Below are 19,317 nucleotides of genomic sequence, written 5' to 3' on the forward strand. Positions count from 1 at the left end.
AAAAATCAATTTTTCCTTGTGTTCCTGCCATCAGGGACGGGCCCCAGCAAACAGCCCCACAGCTGGGGGTGTTCACAGGCAACTCAGCCAAGAAATCTGCCCAGAGCTCCTCCAACCAGGTCCTGCTGAAATTCCACAGCGACGGCGCCAACGGGGGCATCTTCGCCATCTACTTCTATGGTCTGAGCTGCTGCTTCCCTTGGGGGGGGGAAATGTTGGGAATATTGGGAATAGATCTGGGAATATGCAAAAAAAATACTCTTTTATCCCGAGTTTTCCACAGTTTTTCAGCCCAGTTTTTTTTTTTAATGAGGTTTTTCAGGCTGGGTTTCCCAAGGAAGTTTTTCAGACGAGTTTTTCTCCACAAGGTTTATCAAACCAAGTTTTTTTCCAGGAAGTTTTTCAGCCCAGTTTCTTTTTCCATGAAATTTTTCAAACCAGTTTTGTTCCAGGAAGTTTTTCAGCCCACTTTTTTCCCCCAAACTTTATCAAACCAAGTTTTTTCCAGGAAGTTTTTCAGTCCATTTTTTTTCCCACAAAATCTTTCCAACCAGTTTTTTCTAGGAAGTTTTTCAGCCCAGTTTTTTCCAGAAAGATTTTCAGCCCATTTATATTTTTTCCCCCACAAAATTTTTCAAACCAATTTTTTTCCAGGAAGTTTTTCAGCTCAATTTTTTTTTTTCCACTAAGTCTTTCAAACCAGTTTTTTTCTAGGAAGTTTTTAGTCCTGGAATCTCCTTGTGGAAAAGGAGGAATTTTCTGGTGGAAAGGGAGGGATTTTCTGGTGGAAAAGAAGGGTTTTCCTTGTGGGGAAAGAGCAATTTCTTTGTGGAAAGGGAGGATTTTCCTTATAGAAAAGGAGGAATTTCCTGGTGGAGAGGGAGGAATATCCTAATGGAGAGAGAGGAATTTCCTGATGGAAAGGGAGGAATTTCATTGTGGAAGGGGAGGAATTTCCTTATGGAGAGGGAGGAATTTCATTGTGGAAAGGGAGGAATTTCCTAATGGAGAGGGAGGATTTTCCTGGTGGAAAGGGAGGAATTTCCTTATAAAAAAAGGAGAATTTCCTGGTGGAAAGGGAGGAATTTCCCTGCTTCCATCAGGGCTGTGTTCATGATGTTCTGCTCCTCCCTTGCTTTCCAGCTTTCCAGCTTTTCCGCTGCCAGCCTCCCACCATGGTTCCCAATGCCGAGATCATCACAGAGAACGAGGAGTTCAACATTGGTAAAGCCTTCCCTCATCCTCCTCATCCTCATTCCAGTTTTTTAATTGCATTTCCCCCTCCCATCCCTGTTTTCCATCCCTTCCCAGGTGACATTGTCAGGTACCGCTGCCTCCCTGGCTTCACCCTCATTGGGAACGAAATCCTCACCTGCAAACTGGGCACCCACCTGCAGTTTGAGGGACCCCCACCCACCTGTGAAGGTAAAAAATCCATAAATCCCACATTTCCCTGCTCAGGGAAGGAGCTGGGGGAGGTTTGTTGGCACATTTTTCATCCTTGGGATTCATTTTCCCGTTTTTAGGAGTGTGGGATTTTTGGGAGGAGGGAGTGAGACCCTCCCTGAGCAGGAATTGGAGTTCTCATGTCCAGTTTGGGATCCCATTTTGGGATTCTTTGAGCCCCAGGGATCAAGGCAGTGGGAATGGTTTGTTGGCTTTGCTGCTTCTTGTTCCTGTGAGAAAATTGTTGGGATTTGTGGGATTTTGGGATTCTTTGAGCCCCAGGGATCAAGGCATTGGGAATGGTTTGTTGGCTGCTTTTTGCTCCTTTCTTTGAGTGTGACAGTTTTTGGGATTTGTGGGATATGGGGATTCTTTGAGCCCCAGGGATCAAAGCAGTGGGAATGGTTAGTTGGCTTTGCTGCTTTTTGCTCCTTTCCTTAAGTGTGACGATTTTTGGGATTTGGGGATTCTTTGAGCCCCAGGGATCAAGGAGTGCAGGGGTCGTGCTCTGCCTTGAGCTGGCTCATCAGGACAGACCCCTTGTGCTTCCATCCTTCCTCTGAAAAATGTTCATTCCCACTGAATGTCCATCTCCATCCCCAGTGCACTGCCCCATGAACCAGCTGATGACGGATTCCACCGGGGTGATCCTGAGCCAGAGCTTCCTGGGGAGCTACCCCCACTTCCAGACCTGCTCCTGGGTGGTGAAGGTGGAGCCAGGCTACAACATCTCCCTCACCATCGAGTACTTCCTCAGCGAGAAGCAGTTCGATGAGTTTGAAATCTTTGATGGTGAGAGATTCCCTCCCCTTTCCATCCCAAATCCTCCTGGGGTTCCATGATCCCAACCAGTCAAGGGGGAAGGAGCATTCCAGGGCCAGCTTCCCACCTGGAAACTCCTGCTTGCCTTCCAGAAAGTTCCTCACTGATTCCTGGCATAAGGAAACAGCTGCAATTTGATTTTTTGGGATGGATCTGAAGGATTTTTCCAAGGGGGAGGAGTTGGGTGTGACGGTGTTCACAGGGGTCCCAGGATGAGGGAAGAGATGAGGATCTGACTCCATGTTTCAGAAGGCTTGATTTATTATTTTATTATATATATATTATATTAAAGAATACTATACTAAGCTATACTAAAGAATACAGAAAGGATACTTACAAGCTAAAAAGATAATAATGAAAACTCGTGACTCTTTCCAGAGTCCTGACACAGCTTGGCTCTGATTGGCCAAAAAGTGAAAACAACTCACAGCAGATATCAATGAAACAATCACCTGTGGGTAAACAATCTCCAAACACATTCCAGATGAGCAAAACACAGGAGAAGCAAATAAGAAAAGAATTGTTTTCCTTTTTAAACACATTCCAATGGAGGAAAACACAGGCGAAGCAAATCAGAGAATTATTATTTTCCTTTTTCTCTGAGGCTTCTCAGCTTCCCAGGAGAAAAATCCTGGGATTTTTCAAAAAAATGTGAATGCCACACTGTGACTTGTCCCTTTTCCCTGTCCCCTGTTCCTGGCAGGTCCCTCAGGGCAGAGCCCCCTGCTGCTGTCCCTCAGTGGGAATTACTCAGCCCCTCTGACCGTCACCAGCAGCGGGAACAGCGTTTTCCTGCGCTGGTCCTCCGACCATGCCTACAACAGGAAAGGCTTCAAAATCCGCTACTCTGGTGAGTCCCAGCTGCCTCTGCCAGCAGCAGGAGCAGCTCCAGAGCCGGGAGGATCCGTGGGATTCCTGCAGAGATCCAGCTGGCAGGGCAGGAGCTGCCAAGGCAGGGAAGGGACAAAGCCGGGCACGTTCCAAGTTGGGAGGTTGGGAAAGGCAGGGTCTGTCCAGGAGAAACCTTGGAGCTTTGGCTCAGTCTCAACCAATCTGTAACAATCAGGATTGTGGGATCACAGTCAGGAGAAATTCCAGGGAGAAACCTTGGAGCTTTGGCTCATTTCCCAACCACTCCTCAGAACCAGAAGCCTGATGTGGAGAGTCATTGATGCCAGGGAATGGATATTGGGAAAGGTTTCTGGATGAGGAGGTGGCCAGGCACTGGAAAAGTCTGTCCAGGCTTTTCTCAGCAAATGAATTAAGGAATATTCAATTACCAGGAATGACTCCTTATTCCTGGAGCTGGCTGAGGCTCAGATCAGAGCCCCGTGCTCCATCCCTGCTTCGACTCCGCGTTTATCCATCGCCGATTTTTGTTTTGGGGATTTTGGGGAAGCTCGGTGTAATTCCTGGGAGTGGGAAGGGAATGACCCTGCTGCTGACTGGTTTTCTTTTCCCTGCCCTCCTTGCCAGCTCCCTACTGCAGCCTCCCCCAGCCCCCAGCCCACGGGATGATCCTGAGCCACTCCGGGCTGCGCCCCGGCAGCTCCGTGCGCTTCGGCTGCGACGCCGGCTACCGCCTGGTGGGACACAGCACCTCCACCTGCAGCCAGCACCCCCAGGGCCACTTCCACTGGAGGGAAGCCATCCCCCTGTGCCAAGGTGAGAGCAGGGACACGCTGGGATCGAGTTCTGAGAGTCCCTGGAAAAGCAGGGGGAAAAAAAATAAATATTGGAATTGGGTAATGTTGGGAGCAGGCTCGGAGCGCTGAGGGTGATCCTCGTCTGCAGGGGTTTGGGAATAGATGGCAAAGAGGGAAAGGAATGACTGGGAGCTGGAAAAGGTTGGATTTTCCAGGTGCTTTCTGTTCCCTGGGAGAGCCATTGTATTCAGCCTGGCACCCAGCACCCCCAGGGCCACTTCCACTGGAGGGAAGCCATCCCCCTGTGCCAAAGTGAGAGCAGGGATGGGTTGGGATCAAGTTCTGAGAGTCCCTGGAAAAGCAGTGAAAAAGAATCAACATTGGAATTGGGTAATTGGGTGTTGAGAACCAGCTCGGAGCGCTGAGGGTTATCCTCGTCTGCAAGACTTTGGGAATAGATGGCAAAGAGGGAAGGGAATGACTGGGAGCTGGAAAAGAGCAGCAGGGAAAAAGTTGGATTTTCCAGGTGCTTTCTGTTCCCTGGGAGAGCCATTGGTATTCAGCCTGGCAGCCTGTCTAGACATCAGGCCTTGGAGAGGGATTGACCAGCCCTGAGCTCGCTGCAGTGACACTCCTGTCACCATCAGTGCCAACAGGGATGGAGCTGCTGACACCTCTCAGAATTCACCTGCCAGCTGCTCTGGGATCCTGCTCCATGCTGGGGCAGGAATGGGACAAAACCTGAGCCTTGCATGGCAAATGCAAATTAAGTAGAATGATAGAGAGTTTATCACGGGGTGAAAAAGTAGATTTTGGGGTTTTTAGAATGGGGGTTCAGGGGGCAAGATGGAGGAATCTGGGTGTGTCCAGCCTTTCTCCTTCTTCTTCTTGGCCTCCATCTTCTGCTGTGATGGTGGCACTTTTAGATTGGTTTAGAGTAGAAGCTCGCTGTCTAACATAGGTGATAGGCATTGGAAAGTTATTGTAAATAATGTACACATAGGTTTTAGTATAAAAAGATAACAACACTGCCCTGGGGGTGGCCAGAGTGTCTTGGACTGTCTTGCTGAGCAAACCTCGGCTGGAAAGGAGAAAGAATTTTATAGATAAGATACAATAAACAACCTTGAGAATGAGAACTGAAGAGCCCTGACTCCTTCTTCAAGCGCCAGACTGGGAAAAGAGACTTTCTAACACATCTTGGGGTCACTCTGAGCAGCTAGAGGCCCCGACAATCCTTTATGAAGGGTGGGCACTCCCAGTAGGAAAGTTCGGGATCCAGGATTGCAATTTGGGATAAAACCACCAGCTCCCTGATTTTTATTTTTTGTTTAAGATGTGTTTTCTCTTCCCAGCTCTCTCCTGTGGCATTCCCAGAGCCCCAAGGAACGGGGTTGTCTTTGGGAAGGAGTACACGGTGGGCACCAAGGCCGTGTACCAGTGCAATGAGGGATTCCAGCTGCAGCCGGGCGCCGAGCCCAGCACCGAGTGCCTGCAGGATGGAGTGTGGAGCAACGGGAACCAGCCCCCTCTGTGCCTGGGTGAGTGGGGACTGGGGCTGCCCAGACAGCAGGGAGGCCTTTGGGGCTGCCTAAGACACAGGCCAAACAAAAGTTAAAAGTATAAAGCAGTTCTATTTATTGAAGGGTTTTCAGGTACATTTAGGGCTGATGAAGCTCCCCAGGGGCTGCACCCAAAATGGACAATGGGTCATAGTTTTTCACACTTTTATAAGTTTAACCCCCAACATGCCAATGGATCAATCTCCCAATTAACTTCAGTTAACAAAGTCATTTTCACAGAAAGAGTGGTCAAATACTGGAATCATCTAGCCAGGGAGGTGGTGGAGTCACCATCCCTCAATGTGTTTAAAAAAAGACTGGATGTGGCACTTGGTGCCATGATCTAGTTGAGATGTTAGAACATGGGTTGGACTCGATGATCTTAAAGGTCTCTTCCAACCTAGAAATTCTGTGATTCCGTGATTTACCCCAAGTTTGCTCCCCCAAACCCACTTGTGTTTCCATTTCTCAAGGCCTGAGACAATGAGGTGTCCTTGATTCCCATTTTATGATTTTAACCCCATTGCAAGGCATTTTTCTCTTTGGGTTTCAGGCAACATCACCACTTACAACATTATCCACAAAATTTTCCTTTTAATTCTCAACAACAGCCTCACCAGGGGATACATCCCTTGTGGTGGTGTTCACAGGGGTCCCAGGACGAAGGAAGAGATGAGAATCTTGACTCCAGGTTTCAGAAGGCTGATTTATTATTTTATGATATATATTATATTAAAAGAAAATAATATACTAAAAGAATAGAAGAAAGGATTTCATCAGAAGGCTGGAAAAGGAAGGGAGAGGAATGATAATAAAATCTTGTGACTGGCCAGAGAGTCCAAGACAGCTGGGCTGTGATTGGCCATTAATTAAAAACAACCACATGAGACCAATCACCAATCACCTGTTGCATTCCACAGCAGCAGATAACCATTGTTTACATTTCATTTCTGAGACCTCTCAGCTTCTCAGGAGAAAAAATCCTGGCAAAAAGATTTTTCATAAACCATGCCCATGACACACCCCTCATTAAAAACCCACCACACTGGGACTTTTTTGGCGGGGTTAAAACCTCACTGAACCATCTCTGTGTGCCACTTTCCCTGTGCCATTTCCCGCGTGCCATTTCCCGCGTGCCATTTCCCCTGTGCCATTTCCTGTGTGCCATTTTCCCTGTGCCATTTTCCCTGTGCCATTTCCCTTGTGCCATTTCCTTTGTGCCATTTCCCGCGTGCCAGTTTCCACGTGCCATTTTCCCTGTGCCATTTTCCCTGTGCCATTTCCCTTGTGCCATTTCCCATGTGCCATTTACCGCGTGCCATTTCCCATGCACCATTTCCCCTGTGCCACTTCTGTGTGCCATTTCCCACGTGCCATTTCCTGTGTTCCATTTCCCGTGTGCCATTTCCTTTGTGCCATTTCCCGCGTGCCATTTTCCACGTGCCATTTTCCCTGTGCCATTTCCTGTATGCCATTTCCCTTGTGCCATTTCCTTTGTGCCATTTCCTTTGTGCCATTTTCCCTGCACCATTTCCCGCGTGCCCTTTTCCCTGTGCCATTTCCCTTGTGCCATTTCCCATGTGCCATTTACCGCGTGCCATTTCCCACGTGCCATTTCCTGTGTTCCATTTCCCGTGTGCCATTTCCCACGTGCCATTTCCCGCGTTCCATTTCCCATGTCCCATTTCCCTTGTGCCATTTCCCATGGCCCATTTCCCACGTGCCATTTCCCATGTCCCATTTCCCCTGTTCCATTCCCCCCTCAGCTGTGACGTGCCCCGACGTGGGCAGCATCGCGGTGGAGCACGGCCGCTGGCGCCTCACCTACGAGGTGCAGTACCACTACAACGCCCAGCTGATGCTCATCTGCGACCCTGGCTACTACTACACGGGCCAGAGGGTCATCCGCTGCCAGGCCAACGGCACCTGGAGCATCGGGCAGCCCGTGCCCACCTGCAAAAGTAAGGGCAGGGGCGCCCCAGGGTGGCACCGGGGGCTGGGGTTGGGTTTGGGGTCAGTAAATGCCAAGCTGGGGGGATTCAGGGTGGTGCTGGTGGGTGATCGTACTTTGGGTACAGGATGGGATGGTTTGGTGCAGATTGGGGAGGAAATTGGTGCAGATTTTGGGAGGAAGTCACCAGGGACTGGTTTTGTGATTGGGCTCAATAAATGCCAGCCTTGGGGGTTTCAGGGTGTTGCTGATGGGTGACCATGGATAATCAAGGAGATGGTGTCCTTTGGGTACAGGATGGAATGGTTTGGTGCAGATTTTGGGAGGAAATCCATTCCTGGAAGGGCAGGGAGTGGCTGGGATGGATTTCACAGAGCAGCATCGCCAGGAGCTGGTTTTGTGTTTGGGGTCAGCAAATCCCAGCCCTGAGGGTTTCAGGATGATGCTGGTGGGTAATCATGGCTAACCAAGGAGATGGTGCCCTTTGGGTACAGGATGGGATGGTTTGGTGCAGATTTTGGGAGCAAATCTATCCCTGTGAGGGCAGGTTGGTGCTGGGATGGATTTCCCAGAGGAGCTGTGGCTGCCCCATCCCTTCCAACCTACCCTATCCCTGTTGGAGCAAACTGGGATCATGGAAGGTGTCGTCTCTGCTGTGGGGTAGAACTCAATTACTCTCGTCAGCAGCTGAGGCAGAGACAGCAGAGCTGCTGGAAGGGATTGGGATGCAGGGAGATGCCTGGAAGTGAATCCTGGTTTAATCCCAGCACTTCCCTGGGATCTGAAGCCCTTCAGCTCAGCTGTTGCTGTGGGGTCCCAGCAGCTTCTCTGCCACAGCTGCTCTGAAGTCAGGGTTTTTAAGGAGGGAAAATAAAGAATTCTGCTGTCAAGCCTCAGCTCTCACACAAACACCAGGTTTACAAGGGTAACAGTGTCACCTGCAAATCAAACCCAACGGGGCACGCCAGCAGCTCTCAGTTGTTCTGACACCACTGCTGTGCTTTGCATCTCTCCCTTTGTCAGAGGTGCAGGGTTTTTCTCTCCAAGTGCAGACAGAGGCAGCAAAGCCTCTCCTTCCCTGCTGCCTGCCTTTGTTTGTGGAGCTGTGACTGCTGGTGTGGGTGACAGATGTGCTTCTCCCCCTGCCAGCTCTTCCTCTGGATCCGGGAGCAGGAGCCTGACCTCCTTTTGTTCCCTCAGCCTTATTGCCACCTAAATCCAAGTGACAGCATCTTGGCAGCGCCCCGAGGTCAGCAGCACCCAGCGGGAGCTCTGCAGGCTTGGCAGAGCTTGAAGGCAGAGAAAATGAAGATAAAACCAAGAGTTCTGAGGGGGAGGTTGGGTTTGCAGAGGCTCCTGCATCCCACAAACCCAGCTGGGATCTGCAGATCTTGGGATTTTGGATTGTGGGGGAAAGCTGGGTGTCACTTTTAATTATGAACTTTGTGCCATTCCAAGGTCAGGGCTTGGAGCAGCCTGGCCTAGTGGGAGATGTCCCCACTCATGGCCTTTAAGGTCCCTTCCATGATTCTGTGGGGTTTCTGGGAATCAGGCTTAATGACAGAAAAATATTCCTCTGTGAGGAAGCTCTGGTGTGAAAAACTCCTTTGGTTCTTTCCCAGCCTGTCTTTAGTGTTCCCCTGTATCCTGAAGCATAAATATGAACAGCTCTTATTTTTGTCACCTCATCTTACATGGCTCTGGAATGATCACAATTCCTGGAATTATTTAATGAACTTTCCCACTCCAGCAGCAACTCCTGGTGCTGTGCCTGGATGCATTCCTTCAAAACCCAGCCTGTTCTCTCACTTATCCTTTGGGATCTGTCCTAGTTATCTCCTGTGGGGACCTGCCCACGCCTCCCAACGGGAACAAGATCGGGACCCTCACCAGCTACGGGGCCACTGCCATCTTCTCCTGCAACACTGGCTACACCCTGGTGGGCTCCCGGGTCAGGGAGTGCATGGCCAACGGGCTCTGGAGCGGGGCTGAGGTCAGGTGTCTGGGTAGGTACCTTTGGGATGCTCCTGCGGCATCCACGGGTGTGGGAAAGGCTCCTTGGGAGGGAACAGGGGGTTTAGGGACTGACATCCACCCTGCGGGGTTTGAAGGGGGTGTAAAAGGGAGGCAGAGTTGGATTCCTGCGTCCTCCAGAGGTGTGAGGTGCTGGGAGAGTTTTGGGGTGAGGATAGTTGGTTGGGACTGCAGAGTGTTGAGGTGACAGCCTGGAGGTGAAAGAGGATGGGTGTGGATGGATATTGGGGTGGATTCTTCCCTATAAACAGCATGATGTGGATTGGCCAGAGAAGCTGGGGCTGCCCCATCCCTGAAAGTGTCCAAGGAGAGGTTGGAGAGGATGGCCAGGGATGGTGGAAGGTGTCCCTGTGGACAACCCTTATGTTCCCTTCCAACCCAAACCAATCTGGGCATCATGAACCCCATCCATGCCCAGAGAAGCTGTGGCTGCCCCATCCACAGCTGGAAGTGTCCAAGGAGAGCTTGGACAGGGCTTGGAGTAACCAGGGATGGTGGAAAGTGTCCCTGTGGACAACCCTTATGTTCCCTTCCAACCTAAACCAGTCAGGGCATTGTGAACCCCCATCCCTGCCCAGAGAAGCTGTGGCTGCCCCATCCCTGGAAGAGTCCAAGGAGAGGTTGGACAGGCTGACTTGGCATGGTGGAAGGTGTCCCTGTGGACAACCCTTATGTTCCCTTCCAACCCAAACCAATCTGGGCATCTCCAAACCTCATCCATGCCCAGAAAAGCTGTGGCTGCCCCATCCACAGCTGGAAGTGTCCAAGGAGAGGTTGGATTTGACATGGTAGAGGTGTCCCTATGGACAACCCTTGCATTCCCTTGCAACCCATCCCGGTCTGGGCTTCTCCTCACCCCAAACCCGCAGAGATCCCCCGATGCCCTTTGGGGACACCTTTGCTGGGCTCTCCAGCTGATTGCTGCCGTTCTGTCCCCTCCAGCCGGGCACTGTGGCGTGCCCAGCCCCATTGTGAACGGGCAGATCAACGGGGAGAACTACAACTACCGTGGCAGCGTGGTGTACCAGTGCCAGCCCGGCTTCCGCCTCATCGGCATGTCCGTGCGCATCTGCCAGCAGGACCACCGCTGGTCCGGGAAAACGCCTGTCTGTGTGCGTAAGTATTGTCATTGCTTCACCCTGGGGGGACATCCCGGCCTGGAAGGGGCTGGGGAAGGGGTTGGGGAAGGGGCTGGGCAGAGCTCACACCCCCAAAGTGTGGGGTGGTTGAGGTATGAGGTGGTTGTGCTGCGCGCGCGTTCGGGGTGTTTTGCTATCAAGACTCCATTTTGTTCATGCAGGAAAAAACCTATTCTTTATTCACACAACTCATTTTTATGCAGTTTTACAGACCTCATGTGTCTTTCCAATTGGTTAGTAGCTTTCTGGCTAATTACTTTATTGGTCTGTGTCCATCAAATCTTTCTGTTCTTAAATTCTTGTGTGCGTCAGTACTTGTCATTCCTTCAGCCCTGAGGGGACATCCCAGCCTGGAGGGCCTGGAAGGGGCTGGGCAGAGCTCACACCCTCGAGGTGTGGGGTGGCCATGCACACACCTTTGGGGTGTTTTTTTATCAAGACTCCATTTTCTTCATGCAGGAAAAAACCCATTCTTTATTCACATAACTCATTTTTATGTAGTTTTAGTCACACACCTCACGTGTGACTCCAATTGGTTGGTAGGTTTCTTGCCAGTTATTCTGTTGGTGAGTAAAAGGTATTTTACTTGTCCATCAAATCTTTCTGTTCTTAAATTCTTGTGTTCATCAGTACTTGTCATTCCTTCAGCCCAGGGGGGACAGGGAGAGAGGGAGGGAACAACAGAGTTTGGATGCGTGGGGTGGTGTGGGGTTAAGAGCAGGAGCTGGGATTTTTGGAGAGGGATGTGTGGTGTAAATCAGTGGGATCCTGGCACTCGGCTGCCTGGAGAGGGATGCAGGGAATTCCTGGAGCAAATAAAACCTAAAAAAATCCCTTTTTTTCAATGTCATCCTGTATCTCAACAGAGAAGCCCCAAATCTTTGGGGTTTGGGATTGATGTGGCGGTTTTTATGCTCTCCTACCTTCACATCTTTTTCCAATGAATAATCCACTTTTCTCCAGGAATAAATCCAGTGACATTTCCATTTTGTCCTTGCAGCCATCACCTGTGGCCACCCTGGCAACCCCCCCAACGGCCTCACCCAGGGCTCCCAGTTCAACCTCAACGACGTGGCCAAATTCCAGTGCAACCCCGGATTCCGCCTGGAGGGAGCTTCCCAATCCCAGTGCCTGGCCAACGGCCAGTGGAGCAGCACCCTGCCCTCCTGCCGAGGTCAGTCTGGCCTTCCCTGGGGATTCTCCATGATCCCAAGCCAGAAATCCCTGGAAACCACCCAGGGGATGTGGTTGGAGATGCCAGGGATGCTGTAAATCCCACGGGATTTCCTCACCTCAATGCGTTCTCCAAGGAGTTGGAGCGTGTTGGAAATTTGGGATCAGACCCAAATTTGGGCTCAGAGGGTGTTAAAGGCAGGCACAGATCAGATCAGATTTGGGATCAGACCCAAATTTGGGGTCAGAGGGTGTTAAAGGCAGGCACAGCCTATAAACATGCCCTGGTGGTCACAATCCATGTCCATGGAAAATCAGGATCTCTCCTCTGCTCCCCCCCAAATCACCTTGTCCAACCTCCTCGTTTATCTTCCCAGGAAATATCTTCCCACAGCTTTGTGCAGAGCCCTTTTCCCTCTTTTCCCATGGGATCAGCACTCAGATTCACTTCCCAAATCCCCTCCCCTCCCTGCACTCCCTCCCTCTGCATCCCCCTAATCCAGGATCTCTGGCCATGCTGGATTATCAATTATTCCCAAAAAAATCCCGGTTTGGGATCAGTTATTCCCAGCTGGATAATCTCAATCCCAATTTGGAGATCCAGCCTCTGCTGCTGGGTGACAACCTGCAGGATTGCCTGGACTCCCTTTTTCACAAGAAATTTTTCCACTCCCACCCTCAAAAATCTCGGAGAAAAAAAAATCTCAGAGAAAAAATCTCGGGAAAAAAAATCTTAAATCAGCATAAAATCTTCAACTTCCCACCAATTTTTTTTTTTTTTTTAAACTTCACATTTTCTGCCTCACTTTTCGCTTCCCATTATTTTCTGGGTGTTGTTCTGTTGTCTGTTTGCAGTTGTGAACTGTTCTGACCCCGGGCATCTGGAAAACAGCGTGCGGCAAGTGCAGCCGAGCGGCCCGCACAGGTTCAGCTTCGGCACCACCGTGTCCTATCAGTGCAGCCACGGATTTTATCTGTTGGGGACGCACGTCCTGACGTGCCAGGGCGATGGCACGTGGGACAGAGCCCTCCCCCAGTGCCTTTGTAAGTGGCCCCAACCCCTCTCCCTGTCCAGCGCATCTCGTGGGGGTCAGCAGGATTCGTGAGGGAAAATCCATCCCAAAAAAAATCCCCACAAAAAAATCCATGTGGGAATGGTCCCAGTGGTTTCAGGAGTTTCCTAGGGAGGGGGTTTTGGGGTTGAGGAGAGGATCCTCCTGGAGGCATTCTCTGTGTAGGGAAAGGCAGATCCCAATGGGTTTGGGGGTTCCAGGTGGAATCCTGATGGGTTTTGGGGTTGAGGAGAGGATCCTCCTGGAGGGCATTCTCAGGAAACGGTGGATCCTGATGGATTTTAGGGTTTGAAGAGAGGATTCTACTGGAGGGGTTTCTCTGTGTAGGGACAGGTGGATCCCAGTGGATTTGGGGGCGTTCCAGGTGGAATCCCAATGAATTTTGGGGTTTGAAGAAAGAATTCTGGTGGAGGAGGTCCTCTGTCTCGGGACAGGCAGATCCTGATGCATTTTGGGGGTTTCAGGTGGAATCCTGATGTGTTTTAGGGTTTGAGGAGAGGATACTGGTGGAGGGGGTTCTCTTTGTAAGGACACATGAATCCCAGTGGATTTTAGGGGTTCCAGGTGGAATCCCAATGAATTTTGGGGTTTGAGGGGAGGATACTGCTGGAGAGGGTTCTCTATGTAGGGACAGGTGGATTCCATTGGATTTTAGCGGTTCCAGGTGGAATCCTCACGAATTTTGGGGTTTGAGGAAAAGAGACATTCTCTATGTAGCAACAGGTAGATCCTGACGGATTTTGGAGATTCCAAGTGGAATCCCGATGGATTTTGGGGTTGAGGAGAGGATCCTGCTGGAGGGTGTTCTCTCTGTAGGGACAGGCGGATCCTGATGGATTTGGGTGTTCCAGGTGGAATCCTGATGGGTTGTGGGGTTTGAGGAGAGGATTCAGCTGGGATAGTGCAGGTGGAGGGCAGGAGCAGCTCTGGAGCACAGGGAGAGCTCACCTGAGTGGCTGAGGGTACACCTGGATGAGTGAGGGCTTACCTGAGTGAGGACTCACCTGAGTGAGTGAGTCTCAATCTTACACTGGGAATTTGGGATCCAGAGTGGATTTTAGCTGCCTTAGGGAGGTGCAGGCAGGAGCAGCCCCACCCCAGCATGACCATTTTGTCCCTTTGGGCACCAAACCAGCTGCAATCCCATTCCCTGCCCAACTCCAGAAATTCCAATTGGCTTGAGCTGTTCCAAAGCTGGGATTGTTCCTTTTGTTTTTTCCCACGTTTCTCCCTCCACACCAAATCCTACCGAGCAGTTTTGGACACGTTTTCCTTTCCTTTTGTCCTCTCTTCACCCCTTGCATGGATCCTGGGGAGCTGGTGAGTGATGATCCATGTTCCCACAGCCGGGAGGGAATTCCTGTTAAAACCCCAATCCCAGGTTCCCTCAGCCTCCTTGAGTACAAGGAATCTCCTTCCTCCATTTTATCTCGCATAAAATGTTGGGATTTGGAGGATTTGTTGACATTTGGAAACCCAGGTCAATTTTACCACTGATTCCTTGGATTCCTGGGTTTCAAAGTTTAAAAAAAAAGGAGATTTTCTTATGTTTTGTTTCCTGTGTGTTGAACTTCCCTGTGAGGATGGGGAGGCTTTGGCACATGTGCCAAGAGCAGCTGGGACTGTCCTCATCCCTGGAAGTGTCCAAGGCCAGGCTGGACAGGGCTTGGAGCAACCAGGGATAGGGAAAAGCATCCCTGCCCATGGAAAGGAGTGGCACTAACTGACATTTAAGGTCCCCCCAAGCCAGAATTCTGGATCCCCGGGTGCTGAAGCCGTGTCTCTGTTGCAGTGGTGTCCTGTGGCCACCCCGGGTCCCCTCCCCACGCGCAGATCTCGGGGGACAAGCACACGGTGGGCTCCGTGGTCAGGTACAGCTGCCTGGGCCGGCGCACGCTGGTGGGCAATGCCACGAGGATGTGCCAGCTGGACGGGCGCTGGAGCGGCTCCCTGCCACACTGCTCGGGTGAGGGGGCTTGGGAAGGGCCCTGGGGGGCACACAGACATGGTCACCTGTTCATGGTCACCTGTTCATGGTCATCTGTTCTTGGTCAGCTGTTCTTCGTCACCTGTTCATGGTCACCTAGCCATGGTCATCCATTTATGGTCACCCAGCCACAGTCAGCTGGCCATGGTCACCTGTTTGTGGTCACCCATTCATGGTCATCCCTTCTTGGTCACCTGTTCATGATCACTGCCATTCATGGTCACCCAGCCACAGTCAGCTGGCCATGGTCACCTGTTTGTGGTCACCCATTCATGGTCATCCCTTCTTGGTCACCTGTTCATGATCACTGCCATTCATGGTCACCCAGCCACAGTCAGCTGGCCATGGTCACCTGTTTGTGGTCACCCAGATACCATCACCTGTTCATGGTCACCTGTTCTTGGTCACCTGTTCGTGGTCACCCAGATACCATCAGCTGGCCATGGTCACTCGTTCATGGTCACCCATCCATTGTCATCACCTCCCACCCATCATCACCTACTCTTGCGCCTTGAGGAGGAGGCACCTCCCTCCCCTTCCCTTACCTGAACTTCCCTTCCCTGGACACCCCCAACCCTTCCCTTTTCCACTTTTCCCCTTTTCCCCTTTTCCCCTTTTCCCCTTTTCCCCTTTTCCCTTCCCTTCCTCCCATGCCCCAACCCTCCTTGTTCCCTCACTCCCAGCTGCTCAGGGCTGGCTTGGAGCACGTGGGAATTCCTTCACGGAGGAGAAACATCCCTGGGGCTGATGCTGGAGCCTCCACCTTGGGATTCAGGAATTGTGGCCATGTTTGCATCCAGCTCAAAACCAGGGGGGCTCACGGAATCAGGGAATGTTTAATTTGGAGTTCCACTGCTCTGCTGGGGGTGGAATTCCCGATGAGGGTGACAAGGGACAGGAGCCTCCATCCCTGGTGGCTGTGGTGACTCTGTGCTCTCCTGGCAGGGGGCAGCCAGGGCGTGTGTGGCGACCCCGGGATCCCTTCGCACGGGATCGGGCTGGGGGACGCCTTCGACGTGGGCAGCGTGGTGCGGTTCAGCTGCGAGCCCGGCTACTCCCTGCGCGGCTCCTCCGAGAGGGTCTGCCACGCCAACGGCTCCTGGAGCGGCACGCAGCCCGAGTGCGAAGGTACTGCTGCGACACGGGGCTCTTCTGTGTCCCCAGAATCACTCTGATGTCTCCAGGGCTGTTCTGGTGTCCCTAGGACTGCCCCGGTGTCCCCAGAGGTATTCTGGTGTCCCCAGAGCTGCCCTGGTGTCTCCAGAACACCTCCAGTGTCCCCAGAGCTGCCCTGGGGTCCCCAGGACTGCCCAGGTGTCCCCAGAATTACTCTGATGTCCCCCGAGCTGCCCCAGTGTCCCCAGTACTGTTCTGGTGTCCCCAGAGCTGCCCCAGTGTCCCCAGAGCTGTTCTGGTGTCCCCAGAGCTGCCCCACTATCCCCAGAGCTCTTCTGGTGTCCCCAGAACTGCCCTGGTGTCCCCAGAGTTGTTCTGCTGTCCCCAGGACTATCCCGGTATTCCCAGAATTGCTCTGATGTCCCCAGAACTGCCCCAGTGTCCCCAGAATTGCTCTGATGTCCCCGAGCTGCCCCAATGTCCCCAGGACTGTTCTATTGTCCCCAGAGCTGTCCTGGTGTCCCCAGAACTGCTCTAGTGTCCCCAGAATGGCTCTGGTGTCCCCAGAACTGTTCTCATGTCCCCAGAAGTGTTCTCATGTCCTCAGAACTTGCCTTTCCTGAGCACAGGCAATGCAGGAGGAACCCCTCGGAGCCCTGGGGGTCGGTTTGTGGTTTCTGGGTGATTTTAATTGAATTTCCCCGTTTCCCCTGGCACTGATTTCCTGCGGGAACCCCGGGACTCCCAGCAACGCCAGGGTGATCTTCAACGACGGCCTGGTGTTCTCCAGCTCCATCATCTACCAGTGCAGGGAGGGTTATTACTCCACTGGGGTGCTGAGCAGGCACTGCACCGTCAATGGCACCTGGACTGGGACCAGCCCCGAGTGCACTGGTGAGCACTGGTGGCGCCTCTGGTTTTAACTTTTATATTTCTCAGGTTCTGTGCTGCTTTGGTGTGTGGGTCTGGGCTTCATATCAGGGATGGTGAGCTCTGTGCACAGAGCAGGGAGACAAAACAATTCCTGCTCCAGCTGGGCACCAAGGACAAATGAACCAAATCGCAGGCTGCAAACCTGCTCCACATTTAACTGGTTAAACCCCACCTGGAAAAAAACATTCCGGACCATTCCAGGCATGGTTCCAGCTGCCAGAAATTCTCCTTTTTCCCTTCCTTGGCAGTGATCAACTGTGGAGACCCCGGTGTGCCGGCCAACGGGCTGAGGCTGGGCAGTGACTTCACCTACAACAAATCCGTGGTGTTCCAGTGCACTCCTGGCTTCATGATGGAGTCAGACAGAGCTGCTGCCCTCACCTGCACCAAAGACCGCACCTGGAACGGCACCAAACCCGTCTGCAAGGGTAAGGAACCCTGCAGGACACAAGTTTTGGAGGCCACCAGAGTTTCCATGAAAGCCTGGCTGGGCGTTCCTCATCTCCCTCATTCCACACACAAAGTTTGGCATTTGTCAGGGAAGCAGCAACGCCTTGCTGTGCTCAGGGCTATCAATCTGTGCCTGGCAGGGAGGGAAGGAGTTGCTGCTCTCCTTCAAAGCCCAGGGAGTAAAGTGATTTTGCACAAAAAACTCGGATCAAGCTCAGATGAAATATTGTGTTTTTCCAGCAGACGCTGTGCTGGCATCACCCAGAAACATCTGAAAAATGTTCCCTGCGAGTCTTTTCATTATTCTGAGATGGCTCCTGTGGTTCAGAGATAGAAAAGGGAAATAGGAAAGCAGTGGCTGGGCAGGCTGGATCTGTTTTCCTGACCCCCCAGCACAGATAAAATGAGTGGCAGCATCGCTGCATTCCTTTAAAAATCTGGAAAATTCACCTGTCACGGAACTGATATAAAAACAGGCCACATAAAAACCCTCAAATGCGCTCCAGCTCCTTCAGAGGCTGTAAAGAGCAATTCTTCCTCTCCTTTTTCATCCTCTGCACTGAGCAAATGCTGCAGAAATGATCCAGAATGTGGCCAAGAGTCTCATTTGGAGGCACAGGTTTGGCTGCTCTGAGCTGAAGAGCAGAGTGCTGCAAAAATGTCATCTCCAAACACCCCAGAGTGGGTGAAAACCCGACAGGTTGTGGCTTCAACTGCTCGTCTGAGCCTCAGCCAGGTTGTCCAAAATGTGTGAATCTTCGGGGAAATCTGAGATGAGCTTTCACACCATGTCAGGGCAGATTTTTACCTTCAGCTGGGAACGAGCATTGACTTCAAAATCGGATTTGTGGAGATGCTGAGGGAAAAGTTCTTCCCCCAGAGGGTGGTGGGGCACTGAGCAGAGCCCCAGGATCTCAAGGAATGTTTGGACAACGCTCTCAGGGATGCACAGGGGGGGGTTTTGGGGTGTCTGTGCAGGGCCAGGGCTTGGATGATCCTCATGGATCCCTTCCCATGGGATATTTCATTATTTGGGATTGAACTGCAAACTTTGAAGGGTTTGACCCCACTTTGTGCCAATCCGGGGAGATGCTCTTGGAGAGCAGGAGGTGACTTTGCACCTAGGTGGAATTTGCTTGTTAATGGAAATAATTAAGAAGTGGAGAGACCTGACTCTACTTTTCCGTTTCCTTTTCCTTTTCCTTTTCCTTTTCCTTTTCCTTTTCCTTTTCCTTTTCATTTTCCTTTTTTCCTTGTCCTATTCCTTCTCCTCCTTTTTCTCCTCCTCCTTCTTTTCCTCCTTCTTCTTCTTCTCCTCCTCCTTTTCTTTTCCTCCTTTTCCTCCTTTTCCTCCTTTTCCTCCTTTTCTCCCTTTTCCTCCTTTTCCTCCTTTTCCTCCTTCTCCTTCTTCTCCTTCTCCTCCTTCTTTTCCATTTCCTCCTTTTGCTCCTCTTCTTCCTTCTTCTTCCTTCTTCTCCTTCTTCTCCTTCTTCTTCTTCTCCTTCTTCTCCTTCTTCTCCTTCTTCTTCTCCTTTTCCTCCTTCTTCTCCTCCTCCTTCTTCTCTTTGTCATCCTCCTTTTCCATTTCCTCCTTTTCCTCCTTCTCCTTCTTTTTCCTCCTCCCCCAGCCATCACCTGCAGAGCTCCCCAGGCCATTCCCAACGGGAAGGTGGTGGGGTCAGATTTCAGCTGGGGTTCCAGCATCAGCTACGCCTGCCTGGAGGGTTACCAGCTGTCCCTGCCCGCCGTGCTCACCTGCGAGGGCAACGGCTCCTGGAGCGGGGAGATCCCCCAGTGCTTCCGTGAGTAGCCACCTGCCCTCTCCTCCACCAGGATTCTGCTTCAAATCCAGCTTTTTAGGGCTTTTTCCAAGTTTTTTCCCCAAGCTCTGTGTCACTGAGCAGCTCAGGGTTTAGAGGGATCTTGCTGTGCTTCGTGCCCCGTTCATAAATGGAGTTTTCCAGCAGCTGGAGTGGGAATTTTTG

General features: G+C 51.6%; 1 protein-coding gene across 1 annotated transcript in view; it reads left to right on the forward strand.

The window, feature by feature from the left end:
• The window catches only part of LOC128948757 (CUB and sushi domain-containing protein 2-like), a 142,434-nt gene that overhangs the window by 109,441 nt on the left and 13,676 nt on the right, over positions 1-19,317 (forward strand). The window contains exons 40-56 of the mRNA XM_054293519.1: positions 35-180; positions 1,144-1,224; positions 1,312-1,425; positions 2,050-2,238; positions 2,972-3,118; positions 3,745-3,933; positions 5,270-5,455; positions 7,243-7,437; positions 9,260-9,433; positions 10,404-10,577; positions 11,601-11,774; positions 12,629-12,817; positions 14,639-14,812; positions 15,779-15,961; positions 16,667-16,843; positions 17,131-17,310; positions 18,961-19,134. Coding sequence (XP_054149494.1) covers positions 35-180; positions 1,144-1,224; positions 1,312-1,425; positions 2,050-2,238; positions 2,972-3,118; positions 3,745-3,933; positions 5,270-5,455; positions 7,243-7,437; positions 9,260-9,433; positions 10,404-10,577; positions 11,601-11,774; positions 12,629-12,817; positions 14,639-14,812; positions 15,779-15,961; positions 16,667-16,843; positions 17,131-17,310; positions 18,961-19,134 — 2,846 coding nt within the window. The remainder of the gene's footprint in view (positions 1-34; positions 181-1,143; positions 1,225-1,311; positions 1,426-2,049; positions 2,239-2,971; positions 3,119-3,744; positions 3,934-5,269; positions 5,456-7,242; positions 7,438-9,259; positions 9,434-10,403; positions 10,578-11,600; positions 11,775-12,628; positions 12,818-14,638; positions 14,813-15,778; positions 15,962-16,666; positions 16,844-17,130; positions 17,311-18,960; positions 19,135-19,317) is intronic.

The sequence above is a fragment of the Melozone crissalis genome, unplaced genomic scaffold, assembly GCF_028551555.1.
Source record: "Melozone crissalis strain CALT ecotype California unplaced genomic scaffold, PUWL_Pcris_2 ptg000156l_1, whole genome shotgun sequence".
NCBI lineage: Eukaryota > Metazoa > Chordata > Aves > Passeriformes > Passerellidae > Melozone > Melozone crissalis.